At 32.8% G+C, this 24483-nt stretch overlaps 4 protein-coding genes across 4 annotated transcripts; all 4 read right to left on the bottom strand.

Moving 5' to 3' along the window:
* Positions 1-59: 59 nt before the first annotated feature.
* On the bottom strand, positions 60-6052 carry LOC100181628 (glutamine-dependent NAD(+) synthetase). Its single transcript, XM_002125801.5, has 13 exons — positions 5774-6052; positions 5269-5424; positions 4726-4819; positions 4232-4412; positions 3768-3977; positions 3328-3616; positions 2833-2980; positions 2324-2516; positions 1924-2040; positions 1523-1680; positions 1250-1401; positions 863-1023; positions 60-737 (listed from the first exon to the last, which is right to left on the bottom strand). The coding sequence occupies exons 1-13, from the start codon at positions 5975-5977 to the stop codon at positions 695-697; spliced, it is 2106 nt and encodes a 701-aa protein (XP_002125837.1). The 5' UTR covers positions 5978-6052; the 3' UTR covers positions 60-694.
* A 754-nt stretch (positions 6053-6806) lies between these two features.
* On the bottom strand, positions 6807-14399 carry LOC100184003 (importin subunit alpha-4). Its single transcript, XM_002125467.4, has 14 exons — positions 14198-14399; positions 12910-13041; positions 12382-12517; positions 11777-11905; positions 11346-11432; positions 10824-10920; positions 10215-10332; positions 9687-9818; positions 9258-9386; positions 8874-8978; positions 8329-8469; positions 7878-7968; positions 7492-7583; positions 6807-7261 (listed from the first exon to the last, which is right to left on the bottom strand). The coding sequence occupies exons 1-14, from the start codon at positions 14288-14290 to the stop codon at positions 7169-7171; spliced, it is 1575 nt and encodes a 524-aa protein (XP_002125503.1). The 5' UTR covers positions 14291-14399; the 3' UTR covers positions 6807-7168.
* Positions 14400-15582: 1183 nt separating this feature from the next.
* LOC100186382 (drebrin-like protein) lies at positions 15583-23462 on the bottom strand. Its single transcript, XM_026834372.1, has 13 exons — positions 23403-23462; positions 23236-23290; positions 22457-22569; positions 21947-22021; positions 21390-21524; positions 19675-19752; positions 19176-19267; positions 18819-18939; positions 18336-18508; positions 17695-18089; positions 17334-17366; positions 16600-16677; positions 15583-16249 (listed from the first exon to the last, which is right to left on the bottom strand). The coding sequence occupies exons 3-13, from the start codon at positions 22520-22522 to the stop codon at positions 16113-16115; spliced, it is 1383 nt and encodes a 460-aa protein (XP_026690173.1). The 5' UTR covers positions 22523-22569; positions 23236-23290; positions 23403-23462; the 3' UTR covers positions 15583-16112.
* A 552-nt stretch (positions 23463-24014) lies between these two features.
* LOC104265674 (UPF0690 protein C1orf52 homolog B-like) lies at positions 24015-24440 on the bottom strand. The gene has a single exon (XM_009860201.1). It carries the CDS (start codon positions 24438-24440, stop codon positions 24015-24017), a length of 426 nt encoding a protein of 141 aa, XP_009858503.1.
* Between the last annotated feature and the right edge of the window lie 43 nt (positions 24441-24483).

The raw sequence follows: 24483 nt of genomic DNA, 5'->3' as shown, positions 1-24483 counted from the left end.
ATACAACAGCAACATCAGAAAAGTTGTCTTTAGCCAAATATATTCAGTAAATATTCAAGAGTTTTGAAACAACGCAATACAGCCAAACTATAAACCACACTTTTATAGAAATGTCAGTTGCATATGATGCTCCTTTATTATAAATTGTTTTATGTTTTATTTCTAGTTAACTGTTGCACAAGACAAACAAAATTGATTTATTTTATAGGTGAATTTTTTACTATATTATAATTAAGACGTATAAAAAAGACACTTTAATAGTATATGGACATTAACATTTCTGCATATCTATGTAGCGATAACAACTACCTTCATACGAAAGAATAAGGAAAACATTAATATTATTAATATAACACAATAGTTTTAAGCCATACCTTACTTACTATTACTCACTAATTTATAATAGATTATCTCAGGTGTAAGCACTACGTAAAGTTTTTTGGACCACCATATTTAAAATAAAAACAGTAGCTCAGAATTCTAAACTAGAACTGAGCTTCATACTAAGTGCCTGTCAAGCCTAAAAAACGGGCAAGTGAAAAACAAAATTGCTAATATCTGATTCGAAGGTATTCTGTATCCTAAATATAGTTTCAACACCAATAATTAATAAAAAAGGTTGATAACAACTGAGGAATACACTTTAGTAAAAACAACCTACAGTGGTATTCATTAATTTGAACACAACTTAGTTTTAAACTTTAGATTCCATTTTTTGTGCGACATCATCAATTTTTCTAAAAAAATAAAAACAGTGGTAAATTAGAATTTACGAATTTGGCCTTCATGGAAAAGGTCAATGTTTTTTTAGAGTTGTACTAAAACTATAAAACCCCAAATACTAAAACCACATCCTTCAAACCTGAACTGCCAGGGCCACTTGGCGTTGTATAGAAAAGGTCGAAGGTCAAACCTATTGTCATCAGGGCTGTAATTCTCAGCATGCATAGAAGGAGTGAGGNTTGTCATCTTATGCCGGTTAATTGAATTTGTCACAAAGAAATGTTTCACCTTTTCAGCCACCTGGAGGACAATTGAATTAAGCTAGTATAGTATGGTCCAGCCATTTTTGTGGGCCACTCTCAAAGCTTGACTATGTACAGTACAGCTAAGCTTAAACATAGAGTTTGAAAAGACTAAATCTACAGATGTTGCTAATGCAAAGATTAATTAAGTATTAAAACGAAAAAAAGTTTATTTTGGATTTTTTTGAATAACAGTAAAATGTATTCCAACTTTTAAATTAAACCTGTGATGGAGTACATTTATCCTTCCACAATGTTACAAGCTTCATAAACATTGAGTATGGACCACACATTGAGATTTTACGAAGTTTTCCAAAGGTAGAAAGCTCATCGTAGGTCATTCCCATGTCTGCCTCGTCTGTTTGTGCTATTTTACCTTGGAATTATCAGTAAAATGACATTTAGTATCAATATGTATAGTTTAAACCATTCCAACTGCCATTTTTTGTCCAACACCACGGCAAAGTGGCTTTCCCACCCACAACTACAGAACCAACCTTGTTCTAAAGGTTCAAGTTCAGCAGTAGGTGTGGCCTCCACTATTTCTTTGATCTCAGGAACATTATATTTATCACTGAAGTAAACGATGAAAGAACGAAGATCAGTTTTACTTATTCCACCAATTGGATTGAGGTCAGCACTCGAACAATCGTATCTATGATGTAATAATTCATGATTTTTAGGAAATAATCACCCATATATATATATGGTATAGGTCAAAGGCTTCTAACTCATTGCACACCAGGTATAAAGTACAAAAGTAACTCTTTAAAGTTTTGTAAAGATTTTTGGTTATTTCAGCCTTGTTTGGCTACAAACCTAAAAAGCATGAAACCCAAGAAACAAAACTCACGGGTAAATATTAAAATATTTACCTCTGAAAATATAATTCACTTACTTTGTATAATAACCCCTCAAGCTCTCATCCACATTAGAAGACCCCAACACCAACAAGCCACCAGGGTTGCCTCTTACCCACTGCATAAGCTGGGCAAATAAGTAAGCAAGGACCATCCTGCAATGAAGTTATGTACAACAGTTAAAACTCTGTTACATAGTGTTATGTTACTGCAGACGTAGACTGATTTAATGAACTTAGTGAAGCCTTTTAAGTAGTAAGTGTTTAATTTTAGCCTGCCATTTTTATTATATTTGCTGTTATAATTTAAACATTTTTCTGTTTATTTCGGTAAGGGTACAATATGGTAATTGATATCACTATGGCAGAATAAAAAATGTTTAAAAACTAGTACAGATACTTTTTTATAAATCCAAGACTTCCATAATAAAATATGTACCTGGATCTGGCTTGTATATTCTGCAATGCAAGATTTTCACGAATGCTACCGTCTCGTGCCTTGAACCTTGGTATGAACCCGGTCGCCGCAGTAAACACCATTAGCACAGCGTGCACGACGCCGTCAATGTTGATATTCATGTGGTTAGAATTGATTCGGGTGGCAAGGCTAGCTGACCGCTGCCGTGTCACGACTGCGTTTGTAAGAAGTGATAACACTGTCTCCTAATTATTCCTATTTTTTGGAGCATTTTTAAAATGTGTTTTGATACTATAACTTTAAATGCAGAATCATTTTTACTTTGAAAATTTACATTAATAGAGTATTGGCCTAAATCTGGCCTAAACCTAAATCACAGGTTTTTGACAAGGACCTCAACCATACAGAATAAAATATAAATGGAGAGTAAAAATCCACATTTATAAATAGATTTAAAGCACTTACTAAATACAGTGGTTACTTATTTTACCAACAAGCATCATTTTAAATTAAATGTTTTTGTTTGTTACCTGATGAATTTTCACTCGCCATGTAACAAGTTGTTAATATTTTGTTACAAAGCTGCTCTGGTGATGTCACAATGAAAGATTCATCATTTACAACCTTTCTTACATCACAAATAACCTGATTGTTACCACTTTCAATTTCATCATATACCTAAAAAATGAAAAACATTTATCACTTATGGAAAGCTAACTACCAGCGGCATAGTGGTAAGAACATTCATTTTGTAACTAAAGGATCCTTGGCTTAATACACTATGCTGCTACCATTGTGGCTGAGTGCGTATTTGGGCAAGATACAGAAGTTGCTGCAATCCAGTGGTTACTAAAAGTTCTTAAAATTGTAAGACATACATAAAACATTATTACCTAAAAGTTACTTGTGTACGCATGTATGAGGTATGAGGTGTAAGACATTTATGTTATAATTCTGAGTTTCTCTGCCACGCAATATTTACTGTGCGACAATAATTACAGAATGCATATTTAATACTTACTCACCCTGGAGCACATTGAAAATACGATGCATGCAACAGAAGAACTGTCAACACCACCACTTAATGGGAGGAATAAACCTGATTGTCCACTTCGTCGTAAATAATCCCACAACCACCCCGCACCTGCCATAGATATCTCTTCTTCAGGTTTATAAGATTTCCATGGAATGACGGGGCTCAAGGGTAACATTGGGTCACAAGAGGTGACAGAGAGGGAAAATTCACTCAACGAGACACGTGGGTATATTGTGGTAGCCATACTGGATGATATACTATTGCTAGAAATGCCACACCTAAAAATGAAGATATAATTTAGGTATTTTAATTGTGATAATGCATAAGCTTTCCCCCCTTTTTTTAAATTCTAAATTGTGCATAAACTTGTCGAAGTTTTTTTATTTATTTTTCATCTAGAACTTATTTCTTTCGTTACATCACAATTACCTGTATGATGTCACATCATCCAGATCCACAGTTGCCATGGTTACATTGACATCATCGAAACTAAACTGAGAACCCAGAGTGAGTAGTTCACCATTCAAACCAATCAATGAAGCTCCATCATAATACAAGCGACCACCATCACAACCAACTTGGTTGGATAACATGTAAACACCACCAGCTCGCAAACAAGCTGAACTTGCGAATTTCCATCTATTGACAAAGTTAAATAAATGAGAAAGCCATACCAGCAACCAATGAAATTTACCGTTTTAATTACACAGGAACAAATTTGTAAGTAAGGTATGCTATTGCAACCGCATTTCTCCAACAGTAAACTTGTAAATTGGCAAAAATGGCGGTTAATTTTTAATATGACTGTACAAAGGTTTAACAGGAAAAAGAGCAACAATGGAAATTATTCATACAGTTTGTAGTTTACAAAATTCATTTATAAAATAACGAACCTGCGTTGACTTTTTCTTAAGTTAAAATGACTTCCGCTGCCATTTGTAAAAATTTCCACTCCGTCCATTGCTTGCAGGCAATGTGAAGTCTCAAGTGTGAACATCTCCTCACACACTTCACTACCAATGCAGGTGTCCTTTGTCTGGATCACTGCATCTCCAATTGGAACAGTTTTCTGGCCTTTTGGAGATTTTTTAAATTCAGTTAGTGTTTGAACAAATTCTGTTAGGGTTTGGTTAATGTTTTGGACACAAATTAACAATGAAAATATGCAATAGATTTAACTGGATATTTCAAATTTACTTTATGTATTACAACCTGACTTCTACCTATATTCTTGTACATTCTGATAACATTAACAACACAATGTTTTTTTTTTAATAGAAATGCGACCTGGAGCATGAATTGTACACGAACAGTGACGTTACAACTTACATCATAAGAAATACCTGTAACACCAACAAAACAAATAACTTATTATAGATAAACTAACCAGTAATTTCCTGAATAAAATCTGGGAGAACGAAATCATCAATCTGTTTTCTTTTCAACCAGGGAACAAACCAACGTAGTTCACGAAAGTTGCCCTGTAAAAGGGAAACTTTATTGAAATGACATTTAGAATAAGATTAAAAAAGAAAACTGTATATAACAGACAGCCACACAGGTATCAATTCCAAGGCATGAGCATTTTACCAAATTGTACCCTTTTTCTTATACACATTGCCATTTTTATTTATATTTCCACTCAAATAGCTGATTCAGTTTGCCCATTCGTTTCTAATTCTATTTAATTATAAGCACATGATTTGTTATTTTGCTTGCAGGTTGTTTTTAAAGTTTTTTTTGTGTGTAAATACTGTATTCAAACTAAATATAACAACATCTATCTAAAATCTTTTCTTATATTTATATTGGTTAAACATATTGTCATTTTTATTTATTTTCCAATGCTTTTCGCTGATTCAGTTTGCTCATTCATTTTTAAGCCGGTATTATTATAAACGCAATGTTTATTGTTTCTATTACAGCTTACCTCGTTACAACATACAAGTTTAGGGCGAATCAAAACAATTTGTTTGTGTAGGAAGATCACTCGACAATTGTAACGAACAGTTTTATGAATAATTGGCATTCCTACATCACATATCATTGTCTTGGCTTCATTCATTGCAAGAAGTTCAGCTAACACCTTTATTATAAATTGTGAAATAATATATGGTATGGTTATAATATAACAATAGCCTAAAAAATAGGTGTTTCTTCACTATAATACGTCAATACATAACAATAACATACAGTTACTCTTCAGTGGAAAGTAGTTTCTTCAAGTTATTTTCCCAATGGTTTTTATTTTATATAATAAATGAGTATGTTGGTTGGTTGCAGACATACAGTTGCAAACTGTGGAAACTTTCACCTGGTATTATTACAATGATGGACAAATTGACCACAGTTTATACAATAATTACAATATGCTCTGATGAATAGCTTGTTTACAAGCACTTAGAATGAGATTTAAACTTTCCATATCTACTTACTTCCCAGGAATGTTGAACAGTATCGTTTTCATAAAAATGATCTTCACATCCATATCCAGAAACCTCCAGTTCAGATCCAAGTCTATAAGAAGCACCCATCTCGAAACATCTTCTAATACTTTGCTTAATTCGTTCACAATTGCCACTAAAATCCATTGACCACTGATTGAGTGAGGTAACAGCAAGATTCACTTTTCGCACCATTTTCACTCTATTTTAACTGTATTTTATAAAATATAACAATGTCTGGCAAAAAGTGCCAAACTATTAAACCTTGGTTCACACATAGCAGACATTTGTCGCGTATTTATGCATACACTGTAGAAATACATAACCTTTAGAAAGATGGAACTTACACAACAACTTTATAATTGGTTTAGGAAACTTACGTATCTCGCAAGGGGATTACCCATATCATAAGGTTATATTTTGCCTTTTATTCGGGGATAAACAAAGTAATTACCTTTTTTAATGCCTAGATCTAAAGAACCCGTGCAATTTAATTTAGACTGACAGTTTTCACTCGAATGTAATACTATTGCGTGGACATTAAAGCGGGCAACCAAACAATTGCAACTAAGCCATAGTTCAAACGATTTCCGAAAACGGTACATCAATGACATAATGCAGTGGTTCGAATAATAGAAGAGAAAGACTAATGTTCTTTACTAATATGCGAGTAAGCATTCAGATTTTAAATCATAACTCATGTTTAACAGTACGTAAGTTCATTCATTCATTTAAATAAAATGAAATACCTATATTCATCACCATCCTAATTTACGCAGTGCATGATAATAATGGTAATTTGTAATGTTTCTGTAAAAAACATTTCTTTCAAAATACAACTGAATGTTTCTGTGTAACTAGATGTACCTCAATAATTTAAATATATGTTCCTTAAAACTAGATTTATTCTCCAAACCTGGGTAGTCAAAGCAGCTACTTCGCTTATGACCGTAATATCTCAACATTAGTGACCGACTGACCGCATACACATATAATCGAACCAGAAGAAAATCATCAATTACTAATGTACGCAGACCCATGTTTATTAGAACATTTCAAATATTAAATAAGTTCGATCATGCTAGAAACTACTGTTAACTGATTTGCCAAGATTTTCTTCATTAAAATCACAACGACGTTCGAAGTGTTGCCAGAATTGAGTGTAAAACCAGAAATTGTTGGGAAACACTGAAAGATGTGTTGGAAGCTATATACAAGAAAAGCTCAGGAGAGAGATTTACATTTTCATTCATAATTCTGATCCCAAGTGCAGCATACAACGCATTCACACGTTTTTAAAACCTTAAAATATTTACGCCGAACCTCTATCGGCCATCACAGGCATACATCATCCATTCATTCTCACATTGGGGGATTTCACCAAGTTTAGAATTTGAACTGTCCATCAATGGGTAAAGATACTGAAGGGTCAAATTGGAAACCGATGTTATTTTCATCTGGGGCAAGTTCTCCGTCAGGCTAAAGAAAATAAAATTTGAAATTATGTAACTTTTGTCATGAACATAAATTAAAATCAAAATTGAATTTTGAAAGAAAAAATTATCCTTTTTTTGTTTGTTATCTGAATTAAATTTTTAAACACAGTTTAATTGCTTTGGTTTCAGAAAGAAATCAAGCCCTGACTATAACACTCGAGCCTTTAAACCAAGAGCAATTGTATGTGACAACCTTACAGAGCTAATACTCACATCTCCAGAAAAGAACTGATCAATTATCTCATATGCAAGCTTGTAGATGTCTTCATTCACATGATTCTGTAGCATTTCAATCTTGTCCAATCCTGTTTAATATGAAAAATGATTAAAGCTCATTAACATAACAACCTTGAATTGGTTTAACAAATTTTTACAGATATCTTTTTTAATATATCCTACATAACGAGCCTAGTAAAATAAATGTTTACAAGTTCTACATAGATAATTTTGCCAAAAACCTAGTATTTAGGCCAGATTTGGCTGCTCACCAATCTATTTTATAACTATTTAATAACTGTTTTGTAAGTCAAAAATTTTTAAGACGGCAAATACCGGTTAGCCAAGATGTTATGAAATATTATGACTATTAACTATCTTACCCCCACATTCTTCAATCACTGTAGCAATAGTATCATTATCTCCAGCCATCTTTAGAATGTTGTTGATGCCATCCAATACAACTTGCACCACCTAAAACACAAGATATTTACTTTATGATGCAATAGGATGTCACCATGTAACAAAAACATAACGTTAATTGTTTTTTTAGCAAGAAATGTTTAAGGCCCAGCATAGGGATTGAATGCCACATTACCCAAACGCACCTAGCTCTTTCCTTGGGTGCACAGTATAACGGTATATTGCTGGTTTTTACCTAATTTTAAAGGTATTTAAAGTATTTTTTAAGTTTTGTGTCCAATATATATGCACCAATTGTGCACACTGTTTGAGATACACAGTTATGCACAGTGGCCCAGCCCTTCGGGGGTCGTGACCCCTACGCACAACATATGTTTGGCATATTTCTCCAAATAACAAGAAATAACAAACCTGATTATCCTTTGCAACCAGAAGGTTGCAGAATGGGGGAATTACCCCTTGTTCACACACATACACGACTTGTTCTTTATTTCCAGATATTGTTAGATTCGAAATCGCCCATGCTGCTTCTTTTTGTGTCTGGAAATCGCTCTAAACACAAAGATATCAAAATACATGTTGTTGCTGCCAAGCATATTTATACTTTATCAGGGTGAAATGACACTCACTAAAAAGCGGGAAGAAGAGCCAAAATACAATTAACAAAAATGCTTTTTATAGTAACTTGGTGATTGGTTAACACTTTTACATTAACAACGGTACAAAGTAATAATGATGTGTTGGATTTTAGGCAAAGTCTGATTCAAGACTTACACAGTAACCAGTTCATTAACAGTTACCAGAAAGGTATTTTGAGTACAATGGGCAAAATTCTGCATAACCATACTAATACATTAATTTCCGCTAACATCTGGCATGTTAAAAGTTCACAGGCAGCATTTGTCTTCGCCCTGCTTAACAGGTAATTTATAAATTCTAATTCATAGTTATCTTACTTTGCTTAGATGGGCAATAATCTGTGGTATTAATCCTGCATCAATAACAGCTTGTACTTGTGACTGGTTGCCAGCGGTTATGTTTGATAAGAACCATACAGCTTCCTGGGAACATAAAACACTTGTATGTTCAGTACAAATATAAGTGTATGCGAGTTACAATATTCAATGTAGGTTAAACAAATACAAGTATATTTATGCAAACAGTTATAAAATAGTTCCAGGAAAATGAACCAGGATTATTGCGTAAATGAATGATTTGTGAAGTTTTAATTTAAAATAGTAAATGATTAGTGTAGTACCATTTACCACTACCACTGAAAAGTTTTTATCTCTTTGGGGTCTTACATATAGGATATAACCACGTATTCAAGGTAATATTACCTTATTTATTTTTTCTTTATGGTGCGACAATAGAGCTGGAAAATGTTTCAAAACTCCGCAATTAAGAACTTCCTGTGTTTGTTCATCTGTTCCAGTAACGATGTTTCCAACAGCACGCACTGCTGCAGTCTGTGAACATTAAAGGTAAAAAAATATTTCAGTATCATAAAGGGGCTCCAGGTTCAAAACCAAGGACAGTAACACACAACTATAAGCATTCTACACCCTTACAATTTCTACCTATAAGAAATAAACATAATGTGATATATGCCATGTGTTTTATCCTAATGGAGTGTTTTCTATTCACAAATATCTATACACAGTATGTCATTCCCACTGTCATGTTATGCAATAAATGTGTTTTGTTGCACATCTACCCAGAAGAGTGATAAAACCAAACAGAACTGACAAGTCAGTGTTTGCACTAACCTGAACTTTAACCTCTGCATGTGTAAGAAGGGGTACCAGATAAGGGACAACCCCTGAATCGATAACCATTTGAATAAGTTCGTTTCCACCATCCGTTAAGTATGACAAAGCCCACACAGTGTCCACCAAGATCTAGAAAAACAAATTTTAAACAGGATTTCCCTATGACTTTATGAATGGTGGCTTGAAATAATGAATAGGTAGCAACTTTATTTGTTTAACATGGTTTCGTGTGCTGACATGTTGTTTAACTATTAGGTTGACATTATGTCCATAGGTCAAACAATAAAACATTATTAACTTTGCATATAAGTAGTGTGTGAAATATTTTGTGAAGGAGTCATTGGGAAACTTCATGTACTATAGAAATTACGGTCCAGGTGTCTATACATACAAACATTAAAAAAAAGTAAAGATAGAAAAAATATGTTGCAATATGTTAAATTGTTTGGTTTGCTCAGTCAGTTGTTTTAACTCAAGAACCAACACTTAAATAGCCTGTGCTTGCCAACATATAGAAACGCTTACGTTTGTATCAGGATGGTGGATTAATTCACACAAAGCAGGAAGAAGAGATTGGATTGTTTCAACTGGTGGTGGAGGATCTTTGTTTCGGCACAAGTTAACAACAACCCAAGTTACATTCCTGGAAAATTTAACATTATATATGAGGCTGCAAAGTATAGTGATAATAGTGGTATGATGAAAAGTTATATTACATATGTGAGTGAGGTCCTCGTCAAACACCTGGGATTTAAAGTAGATTTGCCCAAAACCCCCTTTTAAAAGATTAGAAAGCAGTTTATTAAATAACCACCATAAAAATATATAATACATGGTTTCTATAAACTGTAATGTGAGTCTGAACTGTATCTCTATAGTGTTGGATAATTGGTTAATGAACCAGTATAAAGAACTTAAGATCTGCTTCAGTAAAGACCTTACCCATACAGAATAAATCATTATTAAACACTTAAGGTTGTTGTTTATGAGGTAATGGATCGATATGCCAAGTCTCAAGTGAGCTGAAAATCTCTGAATAATACAATAAAGCTAGTACAAGTTTTAGAATAATTTGTAAGCATCAAGTCTAAACCTTGAAGTAAATAATAAAAACACAAGCATTATTATATTAACCTTAAAAAGCTGATGGGAATTTCTGGGTTGATGAACATCAATAAAGGTTGGACAACTCCAAGGCTGATTACGTAATCTCGAAGTGCTGGTCCATCACCTGAATATTGGTGGTTAATACTTTATTCAGGGCCATAATAAACATAGATTCTACTTCATTCTATTCCTGGGGTCACTCAGGGTTCTACAACCTATTAGTGGCCACTGGTTTGAAGCAATATAAAAGTCTTTCATAATGACACATATGCCTGTTTATATCAGTATTGCAATCGAACCCAGTACCCTATGCTAATAATGCAAGTGCCTATCCACTGAGCCATGGCGCTGATAAACATACATAGTTACATTGACGGGAGCTGAGAATTCAGTTTCAACTCTTTCCAGTAACAAAATTTTAAAAACTTTTTCATATATAATATATGCTGTTACTGCCAGGCATGTAATTCAAATTTGCGAGAGGCTTATAAGACTTAACTTTATCATGTTTAAATAACTAAGTGAACTAAGTACATTGTGAGCACTTACCTATGATGTTACCAAGAGCCCACACAGCTTGTTCACACACATTTTGATGTTCAGAATGCAGAAGCTTTAAGAAAAGTGGAACAGCTCCTACAACAAATATAAGATGTTAAACTATGGAACATCATTTGAAACCCATTTAATAATTGATGTTGAGTAAAAATACCAATAAAATTAGCATTCATAACTACTGTAGCATGTGGAGCCTTTGTTGTAACCTGTTACCTTGTGAACCAAATATGTTTTTCAATTTACCAATTTGCATGTGTGGGTATTTAATACACAACTGTGGATACTCAACTATCGCTTAACATAAAACATTTTAAACCATAAAATGTTATCAATTTATTAATTTGCATGGTTGAGTTTAAAATACACCATTCACTGTGGAATTTTTTCCTATCCCTTAAACAGGAAGTATAGAATTAAATTACCTGCGTCTACTACAGCTTGTGTTTGTTGAGATGTGCCAGATGCAATGTTAGTGAGCGCCCATGCTGCTTCAAATTGAAGCGACGCATATTCTGCTCGTTCCAAACAACTTACAAGGATTGGGAGAATTCCTGTTTGAAGTCACAAACATGATTGTTATGGTCACAAATAAAGGTTTCTCAACAATTTTATGAAGAACATAAGTATATATATATATATATATATATATATAATTTTTCTTACATTTCCAATAAAAGGAATCATTTATATTATATTATCTAAAGTTCGAAACAACAAGTTTTATGTAAAGCACAACATACAAGGTATAGGAACCAAAATGTAGACCAGTATTTGGTATACTGATTGTCATGACACACTGGGGTGCTTTCGAAAAAGTCTTAAACGAGAAATCATTACTAAGATTAACAATAATCTAAGAAACTTTCAGCATGTTTTGTGTAAATTGTGAGTTTTTAATTAGTTGTGCCACAACCATAAACATAACTAAAACTCGTGATGAACACATAAGTGGAATATCTATCACCACAAAACAGAATAGCAGCTGTTTCTATAACAGACAGGGTCAAAGAACAAACTTCAAACCGACCTGATCTTATTAAATCATCGATAGGGGGGTTACGGTCACTGGATAAAAGTTTTCTTGCTTGCTGCACAGCATTCAACTGGACTGCTTCATCGGTACTTTTCGCATTTTCCACAATTTCGTCCAATTTTAATGATGTCTGTAATAACATGTTTTTATAAATCTAATGTTTTAAAGTTTCAGGATTTGGCATTCTGCAGGACAATTTTCTATATATTATGCTGTTGAACTATTAAACCACCAATTTGCGGTCTCCAAACCGGTTAGTCTAAAATATTCCAGAGCAACCAAGGTTTTTTATTACTCTACAATAAAAGTTTAATAGATAGATGGTATTTGCCTGGTTGGCCGGTCACAACATGATATCTACAGTACAGTGGCACAGCCATAAAAACTTAAGGTTCAATCTCTGTCCTTGTTTATTTAATTTTTTACAAAAAGGATGGTCGCTATCCACTAAATTTCACTGGTTGCGCGACTGGATATTTGAATTACACTTCTATGATAAAATATATATATAAATAAACATACCGGTTTGGTTTCGGAATCAGATTCATCAAGACTGTCCTCAACGATTGGGACATTTCTTCGTTTCAAAAGATGATCGCCTCTCTTCTGTTTGCGTAGTTCTACTGACATGTCATTACGTTGTCTTCTCATGGACTGTAATATTAAAACATATGCATGAACTTTGTGTAGTGATAAATATATACACCCAAGCACCATTAGGTTCATTACTATTGACCTCAAGTTTTTTACCAAGAGGCTATAGGTAAGAAACCTGTATAGCCTGACAGAATATAACCAACAATAAATATAGATTTATTATTAACCTGGAAGCTTTAACACACAAACATGTTAAGATAAATTTATGTTAGGACTAAAAATAAAACATGCTCAAGTGTCAAATTATTAAACAGTTCATTTTCTATTGTGTTTAACACTATTCTAATCTAGTCTATATATTAGAGAAACACAGATCTCTATAGCTTAACATATTTTTGCATTCGGTATGATGAGAAACAGCATGATAACATTTGGTATTAAATATGATCACAATCATATCATGTTTCATGTTGTATAAAATAGTGATAATACTCATTTTAGCATGTCATTCATAAAAACAAAGAAAAATCCTCTGAATGCATTTATTCTATCTAGCTATAAACATCAGCCAAACCACACACAAGGGAAATATTGGAAAATAAATAATAAAATATTGATTTTCCCAGAGAGCTTTAGAGTGCATGTTCATTTTGTTATCTGTCGTGGCAAAACAAGCAATTTTACAAAGAAACTGCAAGCTAACAACAGTATTGACTGCTTTTGATAACTTTTAGGCTTTGTAACATGCCTTTGTAATGGAAATTTTAAATAGTTTAATCATGCTGACATTCGATTGCAATCTAATAAATGGTTTTTTAAATAATTAAATAGAAAGACTTTTGTGTGCGTTATAACCGAACCAAATTCAAATCCTATATACTTATCTAAACTTAGGCTAACAACTTTTATGAATAGTTTTCATTTTACACATGCCATACTGATCAGTAACTGTTGGACATTGTCTCCTGATTTCCACCAAAATATGTGTATTTTAGTAAGATTTGGAATGAAATCTTTGCACAGGCCTAATAATGAATATTGTTCCAAAAAATCCTTCATTAAAATTTCCGCAAAAACACGTTTAAAAACACAAATCTGCAAAAAAATAGCGTGAACACAAAATTATTTTTTTCCAAATTGTGGTAGCCTATTAAAGAACCTGGAATTATTGCGCAATAAAATAGCTTCCTAGATTTTTAATAAATGAATTTACCTCTGTGTCTCTTCCTTTGTGTTTCCAGTTTTTAAACCGATGATTATCTGGTTTGTTTTCCATAATCAACGGTTCTTCATTTGGTGTGTTCATTTAGATGTTTTGCGAAGCACAGAAGTAGCGCAAAATGTTGATTATTGGCGTAATTATTCGCAAACTTACAAAATTAATACAATAACTGGTGAGAAATAAAGAGTGATTAATTTTTATTGGGAACATTAACACTGTATAAGGCGTGTCTAGATGCTAATTTGCACAATACTGTTCCAACAAAATCTTGCATACAGGATAGATATTCCTGAATGCATAATCTTTGTTGCATGACGTAATTTATTCTAATGTATAGTGTTACACACTAAATGGTAAATTGACTGTTTATTTGTGATTTTACATTCAATAACAATTGAATGAAACCAGAGGTAAATATAAATATTTTTACAGTTATGGAAATTGTTAAACTTTAATGAAAGCGAGCAAAAGAAACACATTTAGAAGCAAAGCGTTCGTATTATATCGTTATTCAATTTTACTAGAATTTTTAACATGGTTAAATTAATGAGCATATGTTAAACAAATACTAACATTTATTATGAAAACAATAAAATCGTACATGCAGTTGTGATACTCTGATTAATAAACCTATACTGCGTTTACTAATGGTACGTTTTAGGTTATACATTATATTAATACGTTTTTAAATTAACGAAACACAAAATCAAGAATTCAATTAGCGGGAAATATTTAGGGAAAGTTTATGCTAAAATCCATTCCTGCCATTTATAATCCATTGATAAATACATTACTGGGTCAATTTAGTCACATTTAGAAGTTCTGTTGACGAATATAACAAAATTCGGCAGCATTGCGGTTATACTTGTTTGACCTCTAGCCAACAGTTATAATAGCTTAAAAACGAAAGTCGAAGATACCACACTATTATAAATTACAGCTTTTTATATTTTGATCATTTAAATACGTATAACTTCCGCAAATCTATCTTTACTTTATGAAACTAAAACTCGCACAGAAAACCGCTTTTTCTGATCATGTGCACAGTTTGTGGCGTCTGAACAATACGTCACGTACTGTGGCGTCTACTTGACACTAGTTTATTTAAAAACTAATTCAATCAAATCTGATGACCTACTTAATACTGATATAATTTACAAAGAACTTTTTAAAAATAAAATAACTTTTTAAATGTTGCTAGCTTCATTTTTGGCGACTAATAATCGCACTTACGTCTAGTGCCATTTTTTCTCAAGAAAAAGGCTGTTAGGAAAGCAGCAAGACACTAAAGACAGCTGCATTAGTGACATGTAGCCGCTAATAAATTTGACGCCGTCGCCAATCTCGGGTTTGCTTATGAAACTTTAAAATAAAACTTGTATCTAATACGATATATGTATTGACATACTGAAAAACATAAAACACAATGATACACTCCATATATGGTTTGGATAAAGTGCAGATCTTCATATGATATATAATCACATTATGTACAAATTGGCAGTTTTTAATCAACTCAAATTAGCCAATGGAAATTGTAAAACTGTATACAAAGCTGCATGATTTTGCATTATTCAAATAAAGTACAAATATACAATGAAACTTTCAGCCGGTAATAAGCCACACTGTGAAACATCAGAATTGACTCTGAATTTACATTCAAAATTCACACCTCAATGCAGTAAGCTTGCATTTTGTAAATTTTATAAAGTGCTTTGTTAAATACACAGGGTAAACAATAACATACTCCTTTCTTGATTTGATTCAGTGGATAATTAAAAAAAATTAAAGAACAATTTGATTTTAATCAAACTACAGTAGTTGCCAAAAAAAGAATGCACTTTGCATTGAATGCTTCGAAAATTGCCTTTAGTTTTTTTGTTCAATTATTTAAAAAGTTGCCTTTTTAAAGAAGAGTGACATAGTTTGCTGGGAAGAGACCGTTACTCCCATTTGGAGCAGTTCCTCTCCACCATCCTTCATCAATCTGCTCGATGTCAGTGATAACATCACCAGGATCAAATGAAATCTCAGTGTCATCGGCTGGTGACGAAACAATGCTAAATAATTCTTAAAGACGAGATAACCATACTCCCGTATGTGAAATTAAGAAATATTTGGTGCTTCACTGGTATTTTTTGCACTATGATAATTAGGCAGAAATGTAGGTTTCCTTTAGAAAAAGACGAAACTGAATGACCAACATCATTAATAGGAAGAAATTAGGTATTAAGTAATGAAACTTATTTATCGATGTTAGGCAGAAGTAATGTCAGTCAATATAACCTGGCTGTTTTGTTTCATAAACCTTGTGGTCGCATATAAATTTCTGCATATGTGACTCTGTGGGTGATTATAATTAATCTCATCTTTAAGCCATACAAGTGACCTACCAGCTTGATAATCATACATGGCTTCAGCGGAACACTGCGCACTTTCTTGGTATTGGCCCGATACTTCTGAATAATGACCTGCAGTTGTTGTATATAATTAGAAATCCTTACTCTATAGTGATTATAGTAGTAGTATGCCAATGTCCTTATGTAGCAATGTGCACACTACAGTTAGTATTACACATTTCAACTTTCGTTGAAATATCGAGTTGCTAGAAATGCAGTGACAACATAAAGTGCATCAAACAACAAAGTAAAACTTGTGTAAATGATATGATTTTGTGAAGCTAATACTAAAACTACAAATAAATTGGTACATAGTGTAGTGTCCTTAAAAAATCATGTTTAATTTAGTGTAAAAACCTACAACAAATGCATATTTGACATGTCTTAAATTTCATTGAGTGCACATGGCTAAAGCTACAGCATACAATGAAGCTAATATCATTGTCTATGATATGATTAACTCTTTCTAAATCATACATCTAAAACACATATATACCTATAAACAGCAATATTAAGTACGTGACAAGTATACTAATCCAAATCAATTCTCTTTACTGGTGAAGTTATAAAATACTAATCACATACACTCATACAGTTTGGTAAACAAACTATCATTTACCAGGAGATACCAAAATATCTAATCAATCTAATCTATCTATAGTGCTGCATGGTTGAAGTTGTTAGTGGTTATTTAAAGCCATGCATCATACACTACATTGTAAGTATACCTTCATAGTTGTAGTCATTCCCATTGTAATATCCTGAAGTAGTTTTGTTAAATATTTGGTCAATTAATAAAAAAAACAGTAATGGCGCACCGAATTAATACAAACTAATAAAGCTGTTTAGGTAACGAGTATAAAATATTTCATGATCTCAATATTTTTATTTTTATTTATAATGGAAAAAAGTTTTAGTGGTAATACGGATATTTAAAAATAAACCAAAAATAAGAATATTGACTTTCCAAAGTAAGTGTAAAATCATACAATTATAAAATAATCAAAACCATGAAATAAATTATGCTCCTAAAATTATTTTAATTTTATTGTTATATGCATCCATGCTAAACCATAAGCGGCCCATTACCTGCGTCTACATGTTGATCCTCATACGGTTGTTGTTCTTCATATTGTTGTTGGTTGTCATAATGTTGCTGGTTGTCATATTGTTGCTGGTTGTCATATTGTTGCTGGTCTGTTTCATATTGGTTGTCTGGTTGATAGGATGGTTCAGGCATGCTTGGTTCTGCTGGTGGTTCACTGTACATTTGATCCTTAACTGGTTCAGCAGACTGGTAAGCTGGTTCTGGTTCATAAGTAGTTGGTTGGGGCCCTGTTTCATATGGTTCAGGTTCAGGTTCTGGTTCGTAATGAACTGGTTCTGGTTCCTGGTGCGCTGGTTTTGGTGGTGGTACGTAATTGGTTGCTGGCTCGGGTTGTTCGCTGATGCTTGAAGTACGAGAACCACTTGAACTGTACTTCCTGGTTTGATTATAGTGTTTCTTTGAAAATTTTAAGTCAAGAAAGTTATCACAGCTTTTTATGGCCTATATTTATTTTATGTTATATTATAGGCTGCGGTAGTCTTAATAACTAAAAAGGCATTGCTAGACCCTTAAAAAACTAAACCTCATATTTTCCTAAGGCTAACTTTCAAATAAGTCCATTGTTTAAAATCTACTGTCTTCATCACAAATTAAGCATTGTTTTAATTATGACATCACAAACCTAACAGGAGGAGGGGCGTTTGCTTCCTTCTCCCTTTGCTCCCACATCGCTCGAGGATTGTTTCCTCTTTTTGTGGTGAGAACTTCTGCTTCCTGAGCGTGTTCGATAGATTGTGTCCTTCTCATCTGTCGCTGCTCACGAAGAGACTCCTCTTGTTCTTTCTCTTGTTGTTCCTGCAACATCACGTTGTTACAAATACTTTGCAACATCACGTTGTTATATATATATTTATATATTTAAAGATAAACTGTCGCACTCCAAACATTTGTTGCTATATAAGATAATAGTTGTCACTTTTGTAATGATTTGACATTAAGCATGAGCTATGTCAGTAAGTAAACAATCTGTACAAGCCCCCCACCCACCTTTGTTACAAAAGTTTAACAAGATAAAGAAAACTTCTAAAGTAAAGCATTTCACATAGCATGTCCTGTGATGTATAAGATGCCACTCTTAGCTTGGTGATAAGCATTTTACACTCACCCATGCCTTTTTCTCCTTCTGTCGAACATCTTCTAAGTCATCAGCAATCTTTTGAGCTTTCATTTTCTCACTTATTTCTTGTTCTCTTTGCTTCACCAATCGGTTTCTCGCCTCCTCTGATCTGTGTTAAAGAATTGTTTACATACCCTTAGGATTTTTCAGTATTCTTCCATTCGATAATAATTTAATAAAAAATTTTAGAGCCTTTTACATTTCCTTTCAATGTTATCTATCACTCCATGAACCAGTTGCCCTAGACTTGAGGATACGGGTTTGATACACATCAGTGCCACCACATAAGCATTTGTGTCCTTGGCGATGACGGTTAATTTTTTTACGTATTAAAATGAAACTCACTTTTGTTCTCGCTCCTTAATTTCCACGGCTTCCTTTTTCCGTAATTCGATTAATCTTTTCTTTTCTTCTTGTTTTCGTGCGTCCTCTTCAGCCTGACTCAGCAAAAACACGTTGTGACTCATCATAATTATGCTGTTTCCTCTGTTTACTATTGCAAGCATTTGATAATGGTGTAACACATATAAGTATGCGTGTTCACTGTTCACAGCAGCAGGAGCAGACATATGTGAACATAGTATACAGCATGTATGTGGAATATTGTAAAAAAAATTGGTCAAAATATATAAATAATAAATTTATAATATAATAATCAACATGCAACACTTATAATCAACATGTGAACATATTTTAAAACCAGGGTCTATTATTCATGTTATCATATACAGAATACAGTGACACTGTTGATGGTTGACCCATGAATACTCACTCATATAATTTTAGTCTTTTCCTTGGTTTCATGACAACAAAAATAAACTGAAAGATGCTGAATCAAGTTTACCTGCATTCGAACCCAAAACTTATCATCTCTTGAAGCGAGAATTTCTTTTTCGGGATTGATTCGTTTATAAACAGAACTCTGGATGTTTCACCATTTGTGTTAGTAGCAAATAAAAATGGTTGTTAGGAAAAGAAAATGCAACAAAGTTTAATAAACAATAAGAATAGGAAAATAAATACACTTCATGTTGGAAAAAAAAACTTTATGGAATACAGTTTTTGTAATTAAACCAGTCTATTGTCATTAATTTGAGAAGATTCTTTTGAAAATTTATTCAAAGAAGAATTAAAACTGAAATTTAAATAAGTAATTCAACTTAAATGTGGAGATTAAAACATCAAGTAATCATGTGTAAGAATCAAATGGCTATGGAACGTAATATAACATCAACAAATAAATTAAAGTTGAATATGAAATCTTTGTCAGTTGAATGTATACAGTTAAAACTACAGGAAAATGTGTTCAGAAATAGATACTGAGAAACTGTAGCAGATACTTTCAAGTAAATATTAATCATATGATCTAACGCCCTAATTTGGTGATTGAAGGAGTAACAGGGGAATACCTTATGAATAACAGCAGACAAACACCACATTCGCACATTGTTTACATAGCAGACATACTAAGATAGTAACATTTGCTACACTATGTGTCGTTTGGCAATAAAAGTATATATATATATATATATTTCGTCTAAAATATACTACTTCCTTTATATTAGATGACCCGATAAAAAATTACAAACACTATATTATTTAATTCTGAAAATACAATAGTTATATATATATATGTGCCCCTGCCATAATACAACATACACTGTACATTCATATAGCCTAGTTGTGTACAGCATTTACTTATTCAGACATAAGTGGCCATAAATAAAGATCAGAACGAATAAAATATTTTTTCATGAATACATACAAGTACTTATTAATTTAACAACAATTAAAATTGGAGTTCAAGTTCCAATAATGTTTCAAACAAAAGTAAATCAATAGTAAATTGATAATTTGTTTAATTGTTTTAAACCCATTTGACACTGATAGCAGTATGGTTTAAATCATTATGAAAGCACTTAAATAATAAAATAAACCATGCAATAACAATATATCTACCATATCAATATATCATGCTTCATACTAACTCTATAAAACAGAAGATTTTTCGACCTTATTAATTGTTAGGAATAAGTTTAAATATTTGTGACTGTTTATTAAATTAAATGTATTACAAACTATAGTTAAACAACCTATTTTACATATACAACCCTAATTTATAACTTTAGTTTTAGTAAAATAAATATTTACTGAAAGACATTTAACTTTAGCATAGTCTTAGGCTTGGTTCAATTTGCTTAAAAGGAGTTGGACTTATACAGTGTATGGTTTAATACGTAACACCATAGCACATATTGGCATTAGGGAAGTATATCTGTTTTACATGGCAAATATATGTAGGTAAACAACTAGCTTGAAACCAAACATAAAATACAGTACAGACTACAGTTAAACATACAATATTTGAACCTTATGTGTTAAAGTTAAACTTATTAATCTTAATTCTAATCCACCTAACGTTTTGAAAACAGAATCCCCAAAATAAAATTAAACACAACTCATACTATGCATTAACTTTTATCCTGTAGCTGTTTTTTTTTTTGGGGGGGGGGGGGCATAGGTCCAATTAAAAGTAGTATGTGTATGCATCTGACTTACCACTGGGGCAGGTATGTTGGAATCTTCTTTTGGAGCAACAAAGGTAAAGTTTGATGTAGTTTTAGTGACTTGTTTCATGATTTCATCGGCTGACCCTTCATCATCGTTACGACAATATAAGGTCATGTGACTTCCCTGTGAGGGTATTATATATCTTAATAATGTTATCTTAGGGTAACTAGCCAACCCTGGCCTGAATTTCAAGGCCTATGGCATGTCACGCCTTAGGACCTTACCCATGTTAATGTATATTTCATTTTAAATTTTTAGTAAAATTTTAAGGAAACGGTTAAAATAGAGTTACACTCAAACTAGGAAACCTTATTGATTAAGGAGATTGGCTGGAATGTTTTTTTAATATTTATTATAACATAGCTAATAACAGAAAAACAGTACAGTCGTTTTAAAGTTACAATCATGACGTACATTTGATGATGTATCCTAAAAAGTTAAACAGAATAGGCCTTCTTAGAATGCCCACTGAAAGACTACTCTAATTATGACATATGCAGCTGTTACATACATAAGGGCAAAAAATAGTAAATGAATTGTCCTACCTTAAAGAAACGATTAACATCTTTAACGTGGTTGGCGCACGCTCCTTTCCTGGTAGCAGGTACACCTTCGCCTTGCTATAAACAAACATACATGGAAATTAATTTAAATATTTTTAAATTAAATTATTGTAATCACTGTAAGTGTGTAGTTGCTGGTTTTATGCATAAATTTATGAGACATGAAAACTGGTAGCTTGAATTGCTTGTAGAAGGTGAAAACTGGAAACATACTTTTAAATGAAAAGGAGCAACTCTATAGTTATTGTGAATATGACTCGAAATGAGATATATAAACTGATGCCTTATAAACTGATGCCTATGTATCAATGTGTATCTGTCACATTGGTGCAGAAGGCATGGTTGGTAAATGGTAACATAATACTAAGGGTGATCCTTTATATGTGTTGTGTAAGAGGACACCAACAAACTTAAACATAAAACTATTGTAGCAGGTTATCTTGGCTATTCTGTGTAGAGTAGGATTGAACACCAAACAGATCAGTCACTCACCCACACAATGAGGATAAACTTAATCATTTTTGTATTTGGATCTTTCACCCTCACAAACGCATACATTATCTTTCCACTGTTGAATTCAGATTCTAATTCCTCCAAGCCTTCATCTGTTTGAATATAAACATAATAATGGCCTGTTCCACATATACTATAGATATAGTATTATGGTAACATATTATAAAACTCAATGTACACTATGACAACAGGACTGTTATAATTTATAAGTGAACTTATCTTTCAGCCGTAAACCTTAAGGAGTGGCCCACCATATTTTGCCGTTTGTTTAACAATGACACCTGCATAAAAAAGCAGCAAAAAAATTGGCAAAAAGTTGTAATAACACCTAACATGCATGCAGTGGCTCCTACTTGTGTTATATATCAAGCAGGTTCAGGAGATTCCAATTACCATTGCAAGTAAACAATGGCAATGTTATTATAATAGATAATATCAATATGTTGAATGATAATATCCTCAGGCTATATAGCATACTGATGGTGGATTGTGTGGTGTTTGTACGAGACTACTTTCAGTTCCTTGTTTAATAGGTGACTCATAAGGAATATACTTCTATGCATTGACACTATGACACATATATTGATTACTCAAATACTATAACCTTCTCAATACGCTATATTATAGCAGCCATACTAAATATATATTATGCCATAGGTCCAATTAATAAGTTTGGATGATACATTTCTGGATTACATTTACAATGCCAAGTTATGATATCACAATCATCGAATGCCAAATTATTACATCATAATTACCTCCGGTGCCTTGGACTTTCAAATCGTTTTGATTTCCTTCGTATGTGAACAAAGCCCTGAAACAAATCAATTATTACATCATAATGAATTGAGGTGTTAGGTGTACGAGGTAATTAAACTAGAGCAATAAAACGAACTGCAAACCTGGTAAAAAAAAACCTAACTTACCAATCAGTGTCTGTGTTGTCATTTAAAACATCTTTGTTAGGCCTCAAACTAGCTTGGCGTTATGTTTAAAAAAATTTACACTCATATTTATAATATATATATTGTACAAAACACTCTTCTTCCTGTGCAATGGAAAGGTATTCTATAAAATATGATCATTTTGTTTAAAAGTTTAACAAAACTATATCATAAACGGCAAACACCTAGTTTTTTGATTAGTTGGCAAACAATTTAAAATAAAATCCTTTTCAAATAAAGAAAAGGCTAAAAGTAATAAATGGAAAAAATATCAACAGTTATTAATGCAAGTTTAAAAATTCTCTGCAAATTCTTGTCTTAAAACTCTTTTTTCATCTTCAACAAACATTTTTTCTCTATTCGCTTGTCCTAAATTTCTTTTCCGCTTTTCCTTATCGTGGTGAGTTGTAGATTGGTTGTTTTTACTGTGGAAAGCAACCTTTTTCGCATCCAAGTCTGTGTGACAAAATCCTCTTAACTCTTCGTCTTCATCTTCTCCCCGAGGACGTTTATATGCTCTTCTGTCTTCAACATCATCTTTATACATTTTGGACCACGAACTATAGCATGGTCAACAATCTAAGAAGAAACCATTATTTCTTTGGATTCAACAAAGGTGGGTTTAACCTCAACATGGTCGAGCCATACTCGAAGGTATATAGTAGGGTTTCACAAGATGCTATGTCCGGTTTAGAGTCTTTAACATTTGATTTTGACTCAAACGCAGGTAGATCATTTTCCCATGGTTTAAATTCCTTAGGAGCGATATATGGAGCTTTTTTAACCATTTTGTCCCACTTCAAATCTGATGACAAATGACTTGTGACAAATTCTGGAGTTTTTGCATCTGCCAGGACACATAAAGGGGAGGGAAGAACAGATGATCTTTGTTTTTCTGGAACAACCTCTTCGGACTTGACAGCTTCTTCATTTTCCGAACAATCAGAGTCGGATAATTCTTCATCACTTGCCACTTGGAAGAAGGATAAGGTGCCTTCAGTATCTGGACTTTCAGTCATTATAAACTACCCGTCTGGCCGTCTATATGCAAATATCCTATCA

Source organism: Ciona intestinalis, chromosome 4, assembly GCF_000224145.3.
Source record: "Ciona intestinalis chromosome 4, KH, whole genome shotgun sequence".
Lineage (NCBI taxonomy): Eukaryota > Metazoa > Chordata > Ascidiacea > Phlebobranchia > Cionidae > Ciona > Ciona intestinalis.
Note: the sequence above shows the minus strand (reverse complement) of the source record. Positions and strands in the feature narration are given on the sequence as shown.

Bases quoted from the DNA above. Each gene is read 5' to 3' on its own strand.
- LOC100184003 (XM_002125467.4), bottom strand. From the start codon at position 14,290: ATGAACACACCAAATGAAGAACCGTTGATTATGGAAAACAAACCAGAT. The intron at 11,906-12,381 runs GTCGGTTTGAAG...GACTTCAAACAG, and splicing joins CGATGATTTAATAAGATCAG to GAATTCTCCCAATCCTTGTA. The intron at 10,921-11,345 runs GTAAGTGCTCAC...ACCAATATTCAG, and splicing joins GGCTCTTGGTAACATCATAG to GTGATGGACCAGCACTTCGA.
- LOC100186382 (XM_026834372.1), bottom strand. From the start codon at position 22,522: ATGTATGCGTTTGTGAGGGTGAAAGATCCAAATACAAAAATGATTAAG. The intron at 21,525-21,946 runs GTAGGACAATTC...ATACCCTCACAG, and splicing joins ATGTTAATCGTTTCTTTAAG to GGAAGTCACATGACCTTATA. The intron at 19,753-21,389 runs GTAAGTCAGATG...TGAAACATCCAG, and splicing joins CCAACATACCTGCCCCAGTG to AGTTCTGTTTATAAACGAAT.
- LOC104265674 (XM_009860201.1), bottom strand. From the start codon at position 24,440: ATGACTGAAAGTCCAGATACTGAAGGCACCTTATCCTTCTTCCAAGTG.